The 22,516-nt window shown below is 40.4% G+C and overlaps 1 protein-coding gene across 3 annotated transcripts in view; it reads left to right on the top strand.

Annotated features, from left to right (window-relative positions):
- The window catches only part of NEK7 (NIMA related kinase 7), a 150,615-nt gene that overhangs the window by 71,338 nt on the left and 56,761 nt on the right, over positions 1–22,516 (top strand). For all 3 annotated transcript variants that reach the window (XM_082651209.1, XM_082651210.1, XM_082651208.1), the window contains exons 3-5: positions 1,687–1,827; positions 12,124–12,186; positions 13,908–14,018. In XM_082651209.1, coding sequence (XP_082507335.1) covers positions 1,687–1,827; positions 12,124–12,186; positions 13,908–14,018 — 315 coding nt within the window. The remainder of the gene's footprint in view (positions 1–1,686; positions 1,828–12,123; positions 12,187–13,907; positions 14,019–22,516) is intronic.

The raw sequence follows: 22,516 nt of genomic DNA, 5'->3' as shown, positions 1-22,516 counted from the left end.
CTCCAAATGGGGACGGCTGGGATGCTGCCTCCCAGCACCTGTAATTCTTTCTCAGCACCGTTGAGAGCCCCTTCCCTGTACCTGTGTAAGCTCTTTCAGAGCAGAAGCATTTCTGATGCATCTCTGTTTCCCTAGCAGCTAGTACAGTGCCCGATGCGTAGTAAGTACTAAAATGTGTTAGTTTCAAAAAGAAATGACATTTTCCACAAACAACAAAAAAAATTGTTTAAAAATGTAATTATGTGCTGAGTGACAGAGGCCAATCTGAAAGGCTACAATACTGTATGGTTCTAACTATGTGACATTCTGGTAAAAGCAAAACGATGGGTACCGTAAAAAGTCAGTGGCTGCTGGGGTTTAGTGGGGAGGGAGGGATGAATAGGCAGAGTATAGAGGATTTTTTAGGGCAGTGAAAGTATACTATATGATACTGTAATTATGGATACATGTCATTATACATTTGTCCAAACCCATAGAATGTACGACACCCAGAGTGAACCCTAACGTAAACCACGGGCTTTGGGTGATAATGATGTGTCAGTGCAGGTTCATCAGTTGTAACGAAAGTCCCACTCTGGGGGGGTGTTGGTAGCGGGGAAAGCAGTGCATGTGTGGGAGCAGGGGGCGCATGGGGGACCTCTGCACCTTCCTCTTAATAGTGCTGTGAACCCAAAACTGCTTTTACACAATTACGTCTTTTTTTAAAAAAATTTATTTTTACATCTTTATTGGAGTATAATTGCTTTACAATGGTGTGTTAGTTTCTGCTTTATAACAAAGTGAATCAGTTATACATATACATATGTTCCCATATCTCTTCCCTCTTGCATCTCCCTCCCTCCCACCCTCCTTATCCCACCCCTCTAGGTGGTCACAAAGCACCGAGCTGATCTCCCTGAGCTGATCTCCCTGTGCTATGCAGCTGCTTCCCACTAGCTATCTATTTTACATTTGGTAGTGAATATAAGTCCATGCCACTCTCTTGCTTTGTCACAGCTTACCCTTCCCCCTCCCCATATCCTCAAGTCCATTCTCTAGTAGGTCTGTGTCTTTATTCCTGTCTTACCCTAGGTTCTTCATGACATTTTTTTTCCTTAAATTCCATATATATGTGTTAGCATACGGTATTTGTCTTTCTCTTTCTGACTTACTTCACTCTGTATGACAGACTTTAGGTCCATCCACCTCACTACAAATAACTCAATTTTGTTTCTTTTATGGCTGAGTAATATTCCATTGTATATATGTACCACATCTTCTTTATCTATTCATCCGATGATGGACACTTAGGTTGTTTCCATCTCTGGGCTATTGTAAATAGAGCTGCAATGAACATTTTGGTACATGACTCTTTTTAAATTATGGTTTTCTCAGGGTATATTACGTCTTTTTAAAAAAACCTTAATGATGAGGTGGTAAACTCACTGCCACTGGAATTGTTCTTGGTAGAACTGAAATGATTGTCAGGAAGTTTAGAAGATTTTCATACATTACTTGGCAGGTTGGACTAGGTGAATTTATATGTATATGTGTGTATTTTTATATAATATGAATAGTTCGATAAATACTTGTCGAGTGAATGGCTGTCTGCGGGTTTACCATAGAAATCACCTACTTATGTGAAGACAATCAATGATTGTGTGTATATTGTGTGATTGAAAACTTTTCTGACTTTTTTAATTACAGAAGGCCTTACGACCGGATATGGGCTATAATACATTAGCCAACTTTCGAATAGAAAAGAAAATTGGTCGCGGGCAATTTAGTGAAGTTTATAGAGCAGCCTGTCTCTTGGATGGAGTACCAGTAGCTTTAAAAAAAGTGCAGGTAAGATGACTTTAATTATATAAATCCACGTAAAATTATACTCTGTGAAGAATAAATAGAGAAAAGTGCATCCTGAATGATTGGGTCATGACAGTCTTAAGTTGAGAACGATGGGAAGGAGTAAAAATTGTACTGTAAACACTTGCATTAAGTGCAATACATGCTGGAAATCATTTTTTAATTTTAATACTACTTTTAAAGTTCAGCTGGTTTTGTTCACCCAGATTCAGTAATGACTAGAATGATCTTAGAAAAGCTTTCACAGCTCTAGGTTTTAAGAGGCAGATTTGAGTTGTCACCATGGCTCCTAACTGGACGTGTGGCTACGTGTTGTATCCTGAGCTGCAGGCACTGCAGAAGGAAACCAGGCTCACAGAATGCACAGCCTGATAAAGTCAGTAAACGGCAGGCAAGGTTAGGGGGAGGTTTTCGTTAATGTAGAGAGCCACACTGGCAATAAATGAAAGAAAACTGAAGTGAACTTTATTTACTGGAGAATAAAAAAAAAATGAAATAGGTAAAGTTAGAGGATTGACGTCTTACGTAAAATCCACACGTTGTATTGGTATCATTCTAGCATCAGCTCTGCTCTCCAGTCCTGACTCTGTCTGGGTTCCTCAGATCCATGGACCTGCCCCAGCTCACCTGGCCAGGCCCTGCCCCGCCCCAGCCCGAGCCCAGGACAGGTCACTGCCCTGATGGGTCCACTCGCCTCTGGTCTCGAAAGCACTTGCCTTTCTGCCCCAGAGTGTGTTTGACATTGTACCGTTTTACTTCCCTTTTTCAGGGAAGGGCATTCTTGTTCACACCTGCCTGTGGACTTTCCATTTTATTCTGCAGCCCTGGTGTCTTTTCTGTGTCGAGACCTGCAAAACCTCAGTGTCCTCTTATTATTATTATTTTAATTTTGTAAGGGATCAGTATACTTGCAACAGCTATTGCAGAGGTGAACAGTTTTCACTCATATTTTTAAGCAAATAGTAAATATTTATGAAAGATTTTATGGGGCATATATGTTAGATATAAAGAATAGGACAGATGCTGTCATATCCACCACTCACCTTTGACACACTTCTGCCACTCCCTTCCTTCAGAGGTCACCATGTCCTGAATTTGTGTGCTTTTCTTTAGAGTTTTTCTCCAAATCTGTATACATTTCTGAATAAATCTGTTGTTTGCTTTTGCATTTTTGAACTTATATAAATGTTGTCACATGTTGGTGTGTGTGGCTATGCTTTATTCTTTATATATCTAGTATTCAATATGTAGATATGCGTGTGTTGTGTAGTATTACATACTATGTGTGTATACTATCCAGTTCTTGTTACGTGCTATTGGTTGTGTACAGTTGTTTGCTGTTACAAACAGTACTTCCGTGATGTTCCTCTGTATGTTTCCTGGTGCACACATGCAAGAATCTCCCTTTTGCATGTGCCTGAGGATGGAAGTGATGAGCCCAGGGCCACGCACGGTCAGTGCTGCAAGTTTATACCGAGTTCTTCCAGCGGTTGCACCATTGACCTTCTCTCCAGCAGCACGTGAGGGTAGCCGTCTTCTCTCATGTAATCTGCCATTTACAGTAAGAACATAAAATATACAATGCAGAGATTAGTGTTTATGACACAGATGACTTTGGGAATGATTATTTCCTAACAACAACTCTGATCCTTTTTTTTTTTTTTTTTTTTGCGGTACACGGGCCTCTCACCGCTGTGGCCTCTCCCGTTGCGGAGCGCAGGCTCAGCGGCCATGGCTCACGGGCCCAGCCGCTCCGCGGTATGTGGGATCTTCCCGGACTGGGACACGAACCCATGTTCCGTGCATCGGCAGGTGGACTCTCAACCACTGCGCCACCAGGGAAGCCCTCTGATGCATTTTTAAAATGTATTGAATTTCTAATATGTATCTCTGGGCACTGTGGGGGGGGGGAGGAAAAGAAGCTAGCAATTTTATTCCTGCCCACCAAGGGAAAAAGAGTCTATCTAGAGCAATGAAACGTTAAACCCTGCGGCGTGGATTCCTGGTTTCCCTAGTTCGCAGAAAGGAAATGTCAGTATGAGCTGTTGGCGTGGCTGGGATTGGAACGGAAGCCAGGCTGTCGAGGTGAGACCAGATCCTGGAGAGCTCTGAAACCAGGAACAGGACTTTGAGTAGAAGGGAAGTGAGGATTCGCTGTGGATTCTCTAGGAGGGTAATAATCTTCAAAATCGGTTATTTTCAAGATAAAAGTACAAGCTGAACACACAGAACATACTAGAGAGAAGACAGCTGCTGATTTGCCCCAGGTGTCAAGGCGGGGCTGGCTGGCTGGCTGGCTGGATGGATATGTGGGTGGATGGATGGGTAGGTGGGTACGTGGGTGGGTGGATGCTTGGATGGGTGGGAGGATGGGTGGGTGGATGAATGGGTGGATGGATGCATGGATGGATGGATGGAGTGAGAGACCATCTAGGTGGAGTCCCTGCGGCCTTCCTGGCTTCCCTCTCCCCCCTACCCCCCACCCCCGACCCTGAGTGTGGACAGAGAGACAGCGCTCAGTTCTGTCTCTAAGGATTGCGTTTTAAATCACAGAACCTTGTCATTGGAAATACTGAGAAAGAAGGGGAGAAAGAAGGGAAAAGGGAGGGAGGGAGAAAGAACAAAAGCTCTTCCAGGCCTCTTGTAATACCGTCTACATCGTTTCTGGTTGCCTGTATCCTTCTTTCCTTTGACTGGAAAATTGAGTGGACAGGAGTGGATGTGCATGGTCGTGTTTCCAGTCAGTGCAGGGTAGATGCCCCTCCAGCTGCCCCCACTTCACACTATGGTAAACCCCAGACCGCTGCCTCCCGCTGTGCCGAGTTCAAGTTTGTCCTTTGGGCTTTGCCTTCTTCTGTGCTTCTTAGGGTTGCTATTGGGACATATTCTAGTTTAAACGTAACTCCTTTATACAAGAGAGAATTGTTGCTGTAAAGATATTCTTAGCTTCTGTAATTAGGGAACAGTATCTTAAACCTTTGTGAGGAGAAATATATTTGCATTTCAGACATGTTATTGATTTTTGTGATGTATTACACTTGCGCTGAACAATAAAGACCAGGGTTCTTCCTTTTTAAAAATCCACCTCTGCAGCTTAGTATGAAAATGTTTTAAACTATTGTTGACCAGACTCTTTTCCTGCCTGAAGAATCCTAGCCCTTCTTTAAAAAATTCATAAGGAATCAAACATTGGATATCCTCATGCAATTTGTTATTTTAAGGCTACTTTACTCGTCTAAAGGGCCATGTCACTGTTTCCAGCTCTTCTAGAATCCTTCCTGGTTGAGTTCATGTGTTGAAATGTTGCGTTTATAACTCATTTCTCTGCTCACAAATCTTTGATGAGACTCTTTAGAAGCAGAGTGCAGGTTCCTCAGCGTAGTTCTCCAGGCTCTTCTGTACTTTGTCCTGTGTCAGGTGTCACTTTTCTGTGGCCAACTTGCCGGAAGCCCTGGTGACTTTCCTGGATGTTTGCCTGTTACCTGTGTGTGGAAAGGAAAGAGTGTGTACTGATTGCACGTTCCTTCTTTGAAATCATAAAGAGGTTGAGAGCCTGCAGTGTATGACAGCATTAACCAACCTTCTAGAAAATTGGCCCACATCCCGTCATGATTTGTTTACCAAAATTAAGATGGTTCTTAACTGATGGAACATTTTTGCAATTCCACATACTGGCTTTGCTTCCCTGTCTCCCTGCTTCCCTTCCTGTTGCTCGTTCAGTTCACTGCTCCAATGTTAGTGATCACCTGATGTTCAGTGGTTAGCTTTTTAAGGCTTTGAGAACGCCAGCATGAACAGAATAACGGGGCTCGTGGATTCCAGTGGAAGTGCAGCCAAGACACGTCTGAAATAGTGAGGGAGGAACCACAGTGGGCGCAGCCTTGAGGGGCCCAGGGTGAGAGGGAGGTTGGGAAAGTCTTCACAGGCGTCGGGCTGTGTCTCAGAACCACAGTTCTTTGTGTTGGAAGATTATCAAAGAATTGTTTTGATCTGGTCCACTTAATCTCTGTTTTATTATACTTAGTTCATTGATTAGAGCTGTGTAATTGGAATTGGTAGACGTGATGTTATAGCATGAATTTTGGTTTTTTGTGTCTCAGTTCTTTGACCTTTTTTACCCTGACTTTTTAATCGTAGGTGAAGTAGTTTGATCCTTAGTTCATTAATGCTTAATTTGTCTTTTCTTATTCTTAAGTTGTATGCTGAATAATACTGTTTTACTGTGGGACATCCATTGTCAGTCAGTGACATTTATTAGAGTCACTTTTGTATAAAGCACTTGTGTATACTTACAAACAAACATAAATAGTGATAATATACAGTATTTGTTCAGATTCACCCTTTTGATCCAGGTGATCTCAAAAAAACTTTCTGAAAGGACAAATATTCTTTGATATTTGTTTTACTTATATTTACTTATATTTGATAATTATGTTAAAGCATTCATCAAGAAAATCAGTTTTTATAGTATATTAATGAGTATAACTTGCTCTTTTACATGTGTTAATTTTAGATTAAAGATTTTGCATGTTTGCATGTAATTAGACATTAGGATTTGCATGCAATTAGAAATTTGTGGGCAGTAGCTTCTTCCGTAATGCATACACTGATTTTAACATATTTGTAACACTTTATAGCCATATATTCAGTCTCTTTTTCAGTGTTCACCGTGATTACGGAATTCGTCCTGCAGCTTTTATCAACTTCATTATTTAATCCCTATAGACTTCTTTGAAACTTGCAATAGATACTTGAGCAAATGAAAATTAGGAAGCATTTGTAAGAATAATTTATATATTATATATTTTTTAAATTGGAGAATAATTTAGTAATTGATACTATACTAGTTTACTTGTCAAGGAGGCAGAGACTTCATCTTAAAAAATTAAAGCTTCTTAATTTTATTCGTTTGTACTTTCAATTTTATTTTAGGCATTTTGAGGCATATAAAAATGTAGTAAATTTTTAGCCTTATCGAATATTTAGAGAATGGGGCATTCTAGTTAACAAAATTTGGGGGTTATAATGAATTAAGATATATACCATAAATAGTTTACTTAATCATTAAAATATTTAACTGATACAGTGGACATCAATGAAATAATTTAGTTATTTGTCCATTTTTTGATGTTTCACAAATTTTTCTTTTAGCATCTTATGGTACCTTAGGGTCATCATTAAGATAAATGCAAGTTTTGATTATGTGAGTTTATCTTAAAATTTTTAAATGAGAAACTCTTCTAGTGGCCAAGCCCGGTGAGTAAATATTGTTCTTTGTGTGAATCTTCTCTCTTCTCTCTTCTTCTTCCCCACCGTCCTCCCCATCGTCTCAGTGTAAGGTGCTTCTCTTTCCTTGACTTGGGATGCGGGGATGTCATCTTCACTAGGGTTTCTTCCCCTTAGTCTGTGCCCAGCCATCGTTATTCTCTTGTGTCCTTGAAGCCCATCCAGTTCAATACTTGTTCCATCTTGCCCCTTGTCTGCCAGTCTGCAACAACCCCCTCCTTTTTTTTTCTTTTTTTCTTAAATATGTTTTCAGCCCCTTGCTCTCATTTTCCTCTGTCCCTTCCCTGGCACCATGCTGACTCTGCCACGACCAGGCGTCACGGTTGCTCAGCACGCCCAACCCCGGCACCCGGTCTGCTCGCAGCACTGTCACAGCCCACCCTGCGCTCTGCTTGTCCTGTCTTAACTCTCCACATCCCCTCTTCATCTCCTCGTCTCATTTCTCTCCCATTCTATCTTTCCACCAAAGCTTGTTCTTTGACCTCATCCTGACCATGGCCCTCTATTCCATATTCTCTAGACCTCTTATTTAAGGTCTGATTTCAGTTGTTTGTGTGTTTCTTGGACCTTTATCAGCTATTTGAGCAATGCGGATGTTTCCACTTTACAATCTCCCCCATCTTGTTCCTGTCTTGCTAACCCCCCCGGGCAGGGTTTCTCTTCACTGGGTGTTTCTTCATTTCCCTGTTCACATGTACCCACTGTTCCACACCCCCTAGCACAGAAGGGTTCAGGTTATTTCTTGGAGTTTTGCTTACGTTTCTTTGGAAATGCACTCTCTTGTACTCCCTACTTGGATATATTTTAACCACGGTAGTGAGAAGAACACAAACCAGCAGGTACATACGATTACAGTGTTGTCAGTGGTGGAGTTAAAAACTACCACCTACTCTGAAGCCTCAGCCACGACCCGTATGCCTTCATGCTTAGTGGAAAAGGGCATCTCCTGTGTGACAGTGACGACCTCTGCCATCTGCTGTGCTTTCACGATTGCACAGCCATCCTAATCCATCTTCCCTTCCCTACCTGCGCTCTGGACAAGATCTTTCTCTTCTGTCTTCCTGGAGACTTTTTCAGCTGCTGCCCGTTTCTCCCGCATCCACCTCTCCTTTCCTGCAGTGTCATCACTTGGCGTTCTTACTGACGTCTCCGTAGTAACTGTTGCTTCAACACCCACAGCTTCTTCACACTACACTGGCTTGGTTCTCCTGTCTGTCTGGATATCCCTTTTCTTATTTCCTTCAGTGGCATCTCTTTTTCCCACTCCTTTCAGGATATTTCTCACTGTCATGATTTTGGATTGTTTGCTTCTCCTGCACCACCTTCTCCCTGACCCCTGTAGGGTGGCTTCTGAACCTCCGGAAGCCCTCACTAAGCTTTGCTGAGCTTCAGGCTCTCAGGAAGTCTGCACAAAGGATGAATTTCCCGTGGTACATATTAGAAGCTTTTTAATTTTAAAAACAGGACTGATTGATGCCCTAGGAGTTAGATCACTATATACTAGCCTGTTGAGTTAAAAGGCACCCCCTTGGAAACAAAGGTTTTTTTGTTTTTTTTTAAATAATCATGGAAAAATTAAGGACACACACAGATATCTAGTTCCTTGCCATCATTTGCCAGGGCCTTAAGGAATCCACGAGGAAGAAATTGAGTCCTGTCTTTTGCCTTGAAGTTCAGACACGTTAGTGCATGAAGAGAGGAAGGCTGACGGCCGCTGGATTACAGGCCTGGGTGTCAGAGGAGCGCGGTTCCTGGCTCCAGTGCAGATCTCTTCGAGCACTCACCTGGCTTAACTTCCGCCCCCCTCTCCACCCCTTAGGGGCCTGTGTATTGAGTCAGGGAGGGGCTGGTGGTAGAGACTTTCATTATTCGGAGATTATCTTGTTCGATGATTGTAATTTACGTCTAGAGAGGCCACTCAGCCCTTCTGCCATGGATTTTCTAACTCCCTCACCCATCTTCCATCCTTCAAATAAGAAAGTCTGTGCCTACCACTCAGCAAGTGCGGGAACCAGAAGTCACTGTGGCATCCGGGTTGCAAGGGGCAGGAACACCGGGAAAGACAGAGGCACAGTCTAGGGGTGAGATCAGAATAAGGACGGAGAGCACATGGGAAACAGGCCTCAATGTGGGACAAGCTGCTCAGTTCATTTATTCAGGCTCTGTGAAGCTGGTGAGGCCCAGATGTTTGGTTGAGATTTCCATTTATGTAAGATTTATTTAAAGTAAGATGTAACAGGTTTGTCACACTCTCTCAGTATATTTTTTGAAGTACTTCCTTCGCTACATTTTAAGTATTTTTTTCTCCTAACAGATTTACAGATGCCCTTTTAAGGACATTTGTGTTTAATGTTTAAGTCACTTGAAAGCCTTTTCCCTCCAAAGATACCTAGTGTTAACCTTTTGAGTTTCATTAGTCGTGAGTAATTTTGGCAAAATTTAAAGGTGACAAAAGAGAACTTTTTAAATGATTCAGAGAATACCAAGAATGTATCAGGCAATCACTTGCTTAAACACTGCTAATAACTTTGCTCTTATCAAACATTAGTTTAAAAACCCAAACATTAGTTTAGAAACTTTGGTAGAGCTGGAAAGATACCTTCTGAAGACAAGCTTGTAAATAGTTTATGAAAATCCAGATTTTTTTTCATGTGTATTGCCTTTTGCTCACGGAATCAGACAGCTTTGAATCTATGTCTGCGAATGATTTAATCTGAAGATTCAGTTTCTGTTTTTGTCTTGACATGCTGGCTAAGAGAAAAAGCAAGATAAGATACTTCTGAATTTCCAATTAAAAGTATTTGGTTCAGAATTTAATTTTGCCTTAAATGTGCCAGCAATGCTTCATTCCTCAGTGTTTGAGAAGTGACTTTTGGTATTGAGAATTCAGTTCAAGATGAAAGTTAATTTGTTAATTCTGAATTAGTTTAATTATAAGTTGAATTAAAGATTCATGATTTCATCATGGCACAGTTCTGTCTTTGTATTTTGTGTCTAGTTAGGGTTTCCTAGAGCTCTCATACACATTCTCATCTCGCTCAGTCTTTCGTGTTTTAATACTTTTCCATCATAGAGACGTTGATTACTGGGAGATTAGATTTATACATGTCTCCAAGTTTGTGATTTTTTTTTTTTTTTCATTTTAGTCACTAGTACCAGAGTGATCCTTTCTCTGTTTCGTTAAAAAAAGTTTTCAGGGGCTTCCCTGGTGGCGCAGTGGTTGAGAGTCCGCCTACTGATGCAGGGGACGTGGGTTCGTGTCCTGGTCCGGGAAGATCCCACATGCCGCGGAGCGGCTGGGCCCGTGAGCCATGGCCGCTGAGCCTGCGTGTCTGGAGCCTGTGCTCCGCCACGGGAGAGGCCGCAACAGTGAGAGGCCTGCGTACCGCAAAAAAAAAAAAAAAAAGTTTTCAGGAATTCCTTCAAGGCCTAAGACATTCAAAATTTTGTACTTCCCCACATTTCTTCAAGTTGTATCAAGTCCCCTGTGAGTGGTAGTTCCCGAGAATGGCATCATAGATAAGTAGTGTGTGTGTGTGTGTGTGTGTGCGTGTGTGTGTGTGTGTGTTTCATATCAGAAACTAACATCAAGTTCAAAATTTTCTGTTTACGTTAATATTTGTTTGATTTGTTATTTAGTGACAACATCATTTTTCTGGCACCTTTTGGCATTTTGGGTAATGAGTGGCTTTCCTACGTGAAATTGCTAAATGTAGAGTTTACTCCTTTAAGTAATGAACTTGTCATTTTACTTATTTCTGTAAGAAATCTTTCTGAGGTGTATTGCACTTCCCTGCATATATGAATCAAGCATCGGAAACCCGGGCAGCCACAGCCCGCCCCTCGAGGCACTCATGTCACTTCGTGCAGCAGCACTTGCCGGTTGAGTGTCACGTTCTGTGCTCGGGGCTGCAGTCTGCCCCTGACAGTGTGCCTCCTGAGGACTGCAGGCTGGTTCCTTTATTTGTAGCTATAATAAAACATAACGATAAGTTGGCATTCAACACAGTTTTGTGAATCATGGAAAAGCAAGAAAATGGACGTGTTATCCTCATTTATGCTTGGAGTATTGACTTATTAAGATATTTATTTATTGTTAATTTTCCATATGCTTGGAACATTGAGCGATTTCTTTGTCTTCAGAGACATGCTAAAGAGCCCTTTGATTGTATTATTTATTTTTATGTTTTTTACATTAGATCAACGTTTCTCAACCTTTTCTTTATTTTCACCCCTCACCTTTTTAGACATTTTTTCCCAATTATGCCCCCCACCATGAAATTTTAATTCTGTAGATACAGTGTGTCTGTTTAGGTATCATATGTATATCTGTGCTTAAAGAGAGTAAGACTTTGTCACCCTCTCTCTGAAGAACCAATTTTCACCTCCTTGGAAAATTGACAAGGGTATCAGCCCTGTCAAGAATGCATGCATTAGACCTTTTAGACCTGATTTGATCATATAGATTAATGGTTCAGAGCTTGGGTTATAGTAGGATAACTTGGAGAATGAATTCTGGCTGCTCCATTAATTACCTATGTGAACCCCTGTCAATTTCTTAAGCTTTCTAAACCTACTTTCCTTCATGTGTAAAGTGGGAATACTAACATTATTGTCCTCATGCGGATTAAATGAGAATTAAACGAGGTGGTTCATGCAGTATATTTAGCACATATTGTTCAGTATTTTAACTATTATTATATTAATATATCACAATCTCACAACTTCCGTGCTGTTCGATTTGAACTTAAGACTTGAAATATCTAGCTCTTCTCTTTTCCCATTTTTAATACTGACTGCCTCTGGAGGGAAAATGTAACTTCTAGTCACATGGGATAAAATACCTGTAGATCGCCACAGCTCCTAAAAGCTAATTGGAAAGAATACTTCTTAGTGTGTGTGTAATTATGTGCAAAGTATTACAGTGGACTTACATGGTAACTTGAACCATAGATTACTATTTTATTAAGTAATTCTGGATTTTATTTTTAGATATTTGATTTAATGGACGCCAAAGCACGTGCTGATTGTATCAAAGAAATAGATCTCCTTAAGGTAAATAACAAACGAACTGTTGACTGTTTTGAACATAACTGAGTAGGTTGATAAAAGTGATTTATTAAATATCACACTTAAAAAGATTTTTGAGATACAGCTTATGCTGCACCGATTTCAAGTAACATATAAGTTTGAAATCAATGTATTGAAGAATCCAGTTACCTTTTGGATTTACTGTACAATAATTTAATTGGAACATTTGGTAGGATTAGCTTTTTTGTTGTTGTTGTTGTGGCCTCTCCCGTTGCGGAGCACAGGCTCCAGACGCGCAGCCTTAGTGGCCATGGCTCACGGGCCCAGCCGCTCCGCTGCATGTGGGATCCTCCCGGACCGGGGCACGAACCCGCGTCCCCTGCATTGGCAGGTGGACTCTCAACCACTGCGCCACCAGGGAAGCCCTGGTAGGATTAGCTTTTTTCCCCCATTTCAAACTAGAAGATAAATAAAATAGACATAAAACATTGAAGAAATTTTTTCTCGATGATCCCAGTTAGACATATTCTAAATGTTAAGTAATGTAAATGCATATTAGCATTATCTCAGGGTATGGTATATCGAGAATGTGGACTGATCCAAATGGCTCACATTTTAAAAATAATATTTCCATGTTTTTTGCAGATATAGAAAGGGTGGTGTATGGAGTATGTCAGAATTAGCTTTTCAGTTTCTTATCCACTCAAAGAATAGGACTGACATTTCAGTTACCGTCACACTGCATTTATTATAGTGAGATTTCTTTTGAGGAATTCAGTGGTTTATGTTATATTTTTAACTTTTGGATAAAAGTTGGGTGATTTTTATGCCATCCAGTTTTGTTTGTGCCTGAAGTGAATTAGATCTAGTCAAAAAGATAAGAGTAAGATCAGATTGAACCATGCTTTCCACTGTTCTATTTGTTGTTATTTCCTGGGACATGAAGTGACTGCTTTAATAAACCTTTGTTAGAGAAATAATATATCATCATAGAAAATGTGGGAGGAAAACCTTTAAATAGAAAGAAGAGAAGAAAATCCTGTGTATACTCTTTGGGATCATTCTTGAATAAGTTTCTTTGAGGAATGATTTTTCTTATGTTACCTTGCTTAAAGATTGAATGAAAAGATTGTACAAAAAGACTGTAAATGTGTATAGACTTACGAATATATTTCTACAAGGTGAAAAAATTTTAAGGTAATTTAATAATCAACCCCGTAGATAAGTTCAGAATATTTATATTATTTGATGTAAAAGTGATATTTAGATACAATATAGTAGATGCCAGATTTTTACCACTGGCTGGAGTTATACTAGGATCACCCTTAACTTCAAAATAGTAGTAAAAAGGAATACTTTACTTAACATTGAGTGGCCTTAAATGACATTTATCATTTTGAAGGATATAATTTTTAACAATTGGTGATTTAATTTAGTCATTCGTTTATATGCATGTATTTATATATTTGTTCATCATAGCAATACTTTAAAAAATTTTAAGTGTATAATTTACTCTATTATTTCTAATAAAAATATTAAAATAAAAATGATGTCTAGTTTTACTTTCAATAAGTATAATACTTATTTCAAAATTCACTAGATTAAAGAAAAATATAGTCATGTTAAGATTTCTGTAACTTAAAAATGAAATGCAGTAACTAACTTTATTCTTAAGTTACGAAACTGTGACTCTTGGGAATTTACAGTAAGAAAACTTTTTGATGCCTGTTTTTTTTTTTTCCCAGCAACTCAACCATCCTAATGTAATTAAATATTATGCATCATTCATTGAAGATAATGAACTAAACATAGTTTTGGAATTAGCAGATGCTGGTGATCTATCCAGAATGATAAAGGTAAGGTTTGTTTTTTTTTTTTAAACTGAAGATTTATTTTTTCTAATTGAGTTGTAGGTTAAAAATGTAGGCATGTTAGCTACTTTAAAGACCTCAACGTGGTGCTTAACATACGGTATCCCTGTAATAAGTGGTAGGCAGTAGTGATGATTATGATTATGAAGCTAGATACCTGGTGAAGTCACACTGGATATGTGAACACTCCGAGACCAACCTGGAAATAGACCGAGGGCTCGTCTTCTGTAAGCTGAAGTTATAGTTTTGCAGCTTGATTTCTCCAGCCAGAGCACCCTCAATCCTGCATCTCTGGACATCAAACAGAGGGACCAGTGGGAAATAGTAGGGCAGCCTGACCTGGGCTGTCCCTGCTCCTGGGAGGGATGCTCAGAGAAGAAAGTGGGCCTTAGATTCAAAGTTGCACATCAAACCCTGATTTGACCACTTAAAAGTTATTTCTTTTCTAAGGGCATATTAATTGGGTTTAAGTTCAGCTACGAGTTATAGAAACTGCCAAATAACAGTAGGCTAAAAACTGCTTATACTTGGGCTTAACTTAACTTCTTTTTTTTTTAATTTATTTTTTTGGCTGCATCGGGTCTTAGTTGTGGCATGCGGGATCTTTCATTTCGGCACGTGGGCTCTTCGTTGTGGTGCGCGGGCTTCTCCCTGGTTGTGCTGTGCAGGTTTCCTCTCTCTAGTTGTGGCGCACAGGCTGCAGGGCGCATGGACTCTATAGTTTGCGGCATGCGGGCTCTAGTTGACGCACGTGAGCTCAGTAGTTGTGGCACGCGGGCTTAGTTGCCCCGTGACATGTGGGATCTTAGTTCCCTGACCAGAGATCAAACCCATGTCCCCTGCACTGCAATGCAGATTCTTTACCACTGGACCACCAGGGACTTAACTTCTGTGTGCCATATTTTTTCCAAAACAAAATAATAATAGAACCTACTTCATAGGGTCGTTTTAAATGATTAAGTAATTGATATTTACTAAGAACTTAGAAGAGTGTCCCACGTATAGGAAGACTATGTAAATGGAAGCTGTTGCTGTCTTATTAGTGTTATTATGTATATTTCTCTGTTGCATAAAATTCTGGGGCTAATACGGCAGTTCTGATCTCAAATTCTCAGAGACCAAGCCTGTTTACAGCTGATCAAGTCGTAGGCATGAAGGGAGAAGCGTACTGGCTGGCTGTATCTAAGGCACATCACTAGATGCTGCCACACACTGTTTTCCGTTTCATCCCATTGGCCAGAATTTCATCTCATGAACGTGTGTAGATGCAGGGGAGGCTAGCATGTGTGGTCTTCATTTGGCTGTCCATGTGTGAGCTAAACTCTTACTCTGGAAGCTGAATTGAACAGTGTGGAAATCAGCAAAGACCAACAAAATGAGAAGAAGCGAGAGCTGTTCATTCTGAGCCTGTTCCAGCAACGGAGTCAACCACTGTCACCAGCGTGTTGGCAGAGATTCTCGGGCAGGTAGAGGAGGAGGGACTCTTTATAGTGGATAAAAGAGGAGGCTTCGGTTGTGACCTGATGGGAGGCCACTGACACACAGAAGCTGTTGGTGAGCTCACTCCAAGTCGGGCGTCTTAGGTGACTGGCGAGGCTGTGTATTTGGCTTTCTCTGGTTGGTCCTAAGTTGGAAGCAAGGATGAAAATTGGGGAAGCTGTCAGTTATTAAGTCCTGGCCATTTGGGGCTGTTACAGAAGTTACTGTTCAGCTTACTGGATTGTCACTAGAGAGAGCAGTCTGACCTCCTCCGAGTCTGATGGAGCAGGCTGGCTTCCCGGGCTGCTTGTTAAAGATGGAAGGTTGGTTTCCTGGTCAGGTTGCTGGGGACTGTGGTTCAGAGTTCTGTTTTTATATGTGGTCTGGCCATTGTCTATTTGTATATTCAGTCTCTTAACAGATACCTGAGCACAACCAGTAATCTCTGCTACATGGAGTTCTTGTAAGGGGTTTTTAAAAACAGGGTTAGGTGCTTTGTATGCATTATCTTGTTTCCTCGTCAGAAGAATTCTTAGAGGTAATTTTGACACTTAGAGAAGATAAGTATCATTACTAATAAATAGAAGAACTGTATTTGAAGTTAGGTTTGTCTGATGTAAAAACCCATGTGTTTTTCTTTAGTGGCCCTTAAGAATTTTTGTATCACAAAACTCCTTTGAAAAATAAGATGAAAACTCTTGACCTTCTCCCCTGGAAAATGCTGATGCATACACAATTTGCATTCCGTTCCAAGCCCTTTGCAGATGTTCTGGTCAAGGTGTTTGTGGGTTTACTAGCAGTAGCTGAGAACCCTGCTCTCCAGTGTGAGTTCAGTGTCAGCCACTTAAACTCTCATTACTTAACTTCTCTTAGGGTCAGTTTCCTCATTTGTAAGATAGAGACAGTTTTGAGATTGCTTTCTAAATTATAAAAACGCTACATAAAAGGAGGATAACATTCCTGCTATCACAGAATGCTATCAAGCTGACTCTGTTTAAAGTCCTGTGGTAGGATGACACACTTCCCATCAGTTACCTGACTTGCTGTTGTAGGGACTTCCCACCGCTACCACAGATAGCTAACCACCAATTAATTTGCAGTGTCTGCAAATTAATTAACAATAAAAAAAATGTAGTCTTCATTTTAAAAAGAAATGCAAAAACACAAATGGAAAATCTTACAAAACAGCTGTCTATCAAGATGAGACTCATAAAAGCTCATGTAAATAATCCTTACAAGAGAGACAAGTAAGATAACATTCTTTGCTTGAACCTTTAGGTACAAGAGTTATTTAATTACTTATAGTGCAAAGGAAAGAGGGCAAACCCCTACTGGGCAAATGCCTGCTGAAGCAGACGAAAGAAACAGACAATTTCAGTTACAGAGTCTTGCCCTAGATTGAGAGCTTGATGATTTAGGGGCTTGATTGCCTTTTAGAGTTTTTGCTCTTGTTCAATCTGGTTTTCTTCCTTTGCTGCTCCTACTTTACACATAAAGGTTGCTGTTCCTGGCCTAATGCCAAGGCATGCCTGGGCCTATGACATTTACCTTGGAAGAGTACGCCTATCCTTTCACATTTGAGAAAACTAACTCAAAACCAGAGTGCCTTACAGGAGCCTTACAGGAGCCCTGTTATCTCCATCTTCAGCAGATGCAGATTTCTTCGGCCCGTGAGGAAGGAAGAATTTGTCAGTGTGATCTTATATTTATTGTGGTGGTGAACTCAGCTCCATATTCAAACAGACTTGCCATCACTTGACATTATCAAGGAAATTTTTAATCAGCTGACCCTGTGGATCTAGTAAGATAGATTCAGAAGAACAGAACTCTGGTAACGAGTAGTAACTTACCATTATAGAATGGATAGCTATACCCTTAGTCAGGGGCTGCTGATTAAAATTTGAAAGTATCTATCACGTAAAAGACTATTTAGGGAACTTTTTATAAAAATAAAATATATCAACTGATTCCTAGTAAGTTATAAGCTTTTAGAGCAACATAGTGTATACTTTGGTAGAATACTGGAGTGGTTCTTCTTGACAGGATTAGTGCTATCATTCCTCCATCCTCACCCGTAGGCTTTACTGTGTAAGCCTTTAATGATCCTGTCCTTTATTAGAGCCGCCATCAGTTTGCCTAGTCAAGATAGAAGACATTCTTGGGTCTGGTTTTCCAGATCCTCTTGGAGCTGCACTTCTAAAGGTTGAAAGTAATACTATCAAGTCTGTAGATCTTACAGTAATCTCAGCATAATGACCATAACAGAAAGTTTGACTAGTGTTCAGAATAGAAATTTTGACTAAGCAGATTCACATAAGTAGAATGTCTTCATATCCTGATTATAGTCATGTATGCCTTTTGCAGTATGATATTTTAGACCTGACCAAATACCTAATTGTACTGGGAGGGAATAATTTAATAACTTGGGAGGATCTGACCTGTGAGATCTCTCCTGGTCCTTCATCAAACAGAATTACTCTGATTATGGATTGATGCATTTCAATAGAACACATAGTTGTGGCTTTTCTCTCCATTTGACTTAGTAAGCGTAGTGTTTCTTATTTTTTTAAATATAAATTATCTCTAATTACTTTTCTCAAATGGTGAAAGCCTTAACTTTCCTCCCTGCATTTCCATCTCCCAGATAAACCACTGACTTTTACGTGCATAAAACCTTTCCAACTTTATTTTGTATCTTTACACACATACAAAAATATATACTGATTGATTATGTATTCTTTCTCAGACGCATCAGTGTATTTAATTATTGCTTTATTATAGACAGTTGGACTGTTTCCATCGTTTAATTCTTACAGAGAAAGCTCCAGTACAAAACCTTGTGTATTTCAATACAACAGTACCATACACACTGTACTTAATAGACAGTTACACAGATTTCTATAAATAATATTGCTGACCAATAGGGTATATGCATCACAGATACTGCCAAATTGTTCTCTCAAATAGTTATACCAATTTGTAGCCTTAAAGAAAATAACACTCTTTAATTTGTTTATTTACTGGACATTGTGTGCTGTACGCCTGGTTTATGGCTTCTTGGAACTTGTCTAGGAGAGAGGCATTTAACTGACACTCATAGAAAACTGTGTAACTGGAGCTGTAATAAGTTTTGTAAAGGAGTAGGATAGATTAGAATGGTAGTTTGTAACAAGACAGCCAAATCTAGACAGACTGGGAGCTTCTGAGGGTGATAGAGGACTCTAAGCAGTGATGCTATGGCCTTGATTTAACGACTTAATCTTAATGATCGAGCTGCAGTTTCCTCAGGTATGAAATTGGGTTAATAATACCTGCCTTATAGTCTTACTATGAGGGCTAAATAATATATAGGTATTTTATTTTTGTAGGCATATGTACAGATGTGTGCACATACTTAAGTATTATAATTACATGTGCCTATCTGAATGTGTGCTGTCTACTCGATAGGTACTGGAACGTTCTTTATTCTGTTTAAATACTCCGATCACCCCTTCTCCCCTCTCCTCTCACCACACTTCACAGATGGCAGCCTGCCTCCTCTTTCACAGGAGGAAGGGGACGTCATCTTCCTCCTGTGAACGGACGTCATCAGTCAGGATGCCATCACCTTCCCGTGGCCGAACCTGCTGGAGCAGCCTGGCCCTTCACTCTTCTCTCTTCCTTCTCTCCTGTCTCCGTATTCCTTGTTGGACAGAAGGGGTTGTGTGTGTTGCCACCTGGATTCTTTGTTCTTTCTCTACCCCGATTCTCAGAAACCTTAGTTATCTACTCCCCATCCTGGAGGCATCTGCTGGGTCCTTCTAACGCCACTTGAACATGCTCAGGTCACTGTTATCTTAAACGTTCACACGCACACACGTGCATTCACACACGTCCCGCCTTCATGCATTCATTGATTCATCCGAGAACCGTATGTCTAGTGGGCAAGACAGAATGATAGGCGAGTGGAAATGCAGTATGTCAGACGTCAGTCAGTACAGTGGAGAAAAAGGAAATCCGGTTCAGAGGAGGGTGTTGCTGCTCTAAACGAGACGATGAAGGGAGGCCCTGCTGAGTTCAGTCCTGCCACCCCCGCCTCTGCCTGGCTTTCCCTTCCCACTGCCCGAGTTCTGTTTGTCTCCACAGTCAGACACTCACTCCTGACCTGGCTTCAAACACACCACAGGGCATGGCTCTCGAGTGACCTGTGTCATTCAATCCAGTGCCCGGGTCCGGTCCTCGTTCTGCTTGATCCTCAGCCGCCTTTGCCTCTGCTTTTCCTACCCTCCTTCTTAAAAGACTCCCTCTATGGCTTGTTGAGTCCCAAAGTGCCTTGGTTTTCTTCCTGCCTCTCTGGAGACTCTGATTCTTCTTGACTGAGTCATTCTCTTCTTCCTAGTCTTTAATGACGGAGTTTTAAAAGTTTCAGTCCTGGCTTTTTTTTGCTTTTTGCTTTTCCCTCCCTTCCCAGTTGATCTTGTTTGTGCCAGTGGATCAGTTACTCTCTAGGCTCGTGTTGATCCAGTTTCTTGTCTGTAGCGTGGAGTTCTGTCTGAATCCTGAGAACATGCGATTCCCCACGTCTACACGGGGACCCGTGGTTTCCCTCATGTCCAGGGCGCACGCTGGACCCCAGCAGTCTTCTCGGACATTCTTTCTCTCTTACCTCCCCTTCTCAGTCTGTCACCGAGTTCTGTTTACTTTCCTTCTCAGTGTCTCTCAGATTTCTCCACCCAGCTCCGTTTCCGTTTCTCTCCCTGCTGAGTGAAGGACTGTCACCTCTCACCTGGAACATGAGAGCTTTTTAACTAATCTCCCAGCATCCAGGATCCACCCCTCAAATCTATTCTATTTCTCCATCAGTCTTTAAGAGAAGTGAGGAGGGAGAGAAAAACAAAGAAAGAAAAACCTCTGCTTTCAAACCTTCCTAGAGTTTCCCATTGAGGTAAAGGTAAAGATGTTTGACGAGACGTACAGAACCACGTGTGATCCAGAACATAGGCTCTCGGAGAGAGGAACCCTCCTCTGCGTCGTGTCCTCACGCACTCCTCGTGCTGAGGACAGAGCCCTGCACACAGTAGGTGCTCAGCAAACCCTTGCTGTAGAATCTGCCCCGCCTCCCCTCCCAGGCCCCAGCAGCGGCCTCTCAGTTCTTCTTCAGGGCAGTCGAGCATCAGCTCCCGCTGCCCCAGGTGCTGTGCCCCCCAGGCTGGCTGGGCTTATGTCTGTCTGTCCTTCGGCTCTGCTCAGACATCACTTTCTCAGGGATGGTTTTCTTTGACCTGTAGACGGCTTTATGCTCTTAATACTCCTGGCATACTCTTCTCTCAGTGCTTCGTAAGACATTCATGCATTTATTGGTGGGATTATTTTCCTGATGTCTGGATTTCCCATTTGACCTAAAGCCCTGCTGAGTACAGAGACTGTGTCTCACAGCCTGCCTTCATTTTCCAGGGAGTACCTGGCTGATAGTAGAAACTCAATAAATGTGTGGACAGTGTATGTATAACAGTTGATTGTCTCACCTCTGTTCCACTCCTCTGTTCCAGGGGTCCATCAGTAAACATGGGTGGTGGTATGACAGGCACATGTTTCCTACTGTTTCATACTCCGGTCCCACGAGGAGTTGCTAAGATATCGAGTGGTATGTGGCATGAGAGGAGACAGTGTTCTGATACAGGAAGGGGGTTTTTTGGCCCTAAGAAATTCTAAAACTGCTTTCTAACCACTTTGATTTGTGTTATAAGCCAGTCTTTATAAAAGGGACCACATTATGGAAAAAATCATAGGAACTTCTTTATGAAGGAACATGACAGTGACTTAGTGCTTTATAAAGGACAGCAGTAGATACTTGAATTGTAAGAAATGTGATTCATTTCTTTATGGTGAGTAATATTGTAAATCATTGTTCATCACAACAATATATTTCACTGTCTCAACTCTTCAGCTTAATTGGGGTAGAAGAGGAAATATAGCTCCTGGTCTGTATTCTAGAAATGAACCTCTGGATAGCACTGCATCAAAGATTTTTACAAGTAAATAATTAATTGGTTTAGAGCAGGCTGACAAATATAATTAAGCAATTTATAGTGGAAATATTCAGTATTTCTCTAATTAGTGACAGAGGAATACCTGAGGCTGTGGTCAGATGAAATACTTCCCAGATGAGTTTTAAGATAAAAGGAAATCCAGAATTTTTCATCATATATTTCTTTATCATCAGTAATCAGAATTTTAAAGGAAAAGACTCTTACAAAAAGTAACAGTTGGATTATAGTTTATCAAGTTGTGACATATATATGCTATACATTTTCTTTATTGTATCCTAAATTGGACCCAATACATGTTCCATTTTGTAGTATGCCTTATTAATACTATTTATGTCACTTTTCTGTTGCTAAGAAACATATTTGGTGATGGAGACTTAGTATAGAGGAGATAAGAGACTAATCTCAGAAATATATAAACTAGAGCTTTGTTTATTACACTTTGTCAGTAGAAATATTGCTAAAATATATTTAAAATTTTCATAGCCAATTTTGCCAAAATATAGTTTATTTTTTGAACTATTTATAAGTTCCTATATAATTGCCTATTAGAAAGTCAGTTTGAGACAGATAGAAGAAAATATAAGTGCATATATTTAACATTATGTTTTTTAAAGCTGTACTTTACTAAAATATCAGTAAAACAAGATATAACCCAACATAAAAAGTCTCATGAAGGGAAACTCAGAAGTTTGTTATCTGCCAAAAAATTGTCATACCACACCACACTGGCTAAGAAGGAAGTAAATATTATTCTTACAGATTTCTTTTTTGTGAAATATGAAATACAAATAATTTAAATTGAACTCTGTTTTGTGCCAAGAGTTTGGCACAATTTCAAATAATTAGTTAAGGCTATCTTTTTTTTCCCCTCCAGTTTTATTGAGATATAATTGAGATACATCACTGTATAAGTTTAAGGTGTACAGCATAATGGTTTGACTTACATGTAATATATTGTGAAATGAATATCACAGT

This window comes from Grampus griseus (genome assembly GCF_964374135.1).
Source record: "Grampus griseus genome assembly, chromosome: 1".
In the NCBI taxonomy this organism is placed as follows: domain Eukaryota; kingdom Metazoa; phylum Chordata; class Mammalia; order Artiodactyla; family Delphinidae; genus Grampus; species Grampus griseus.
Note: the sequence above shows the minus strand (reverse complement) of the source record. Positions and strands in the feature narration are given on the sequence as shown.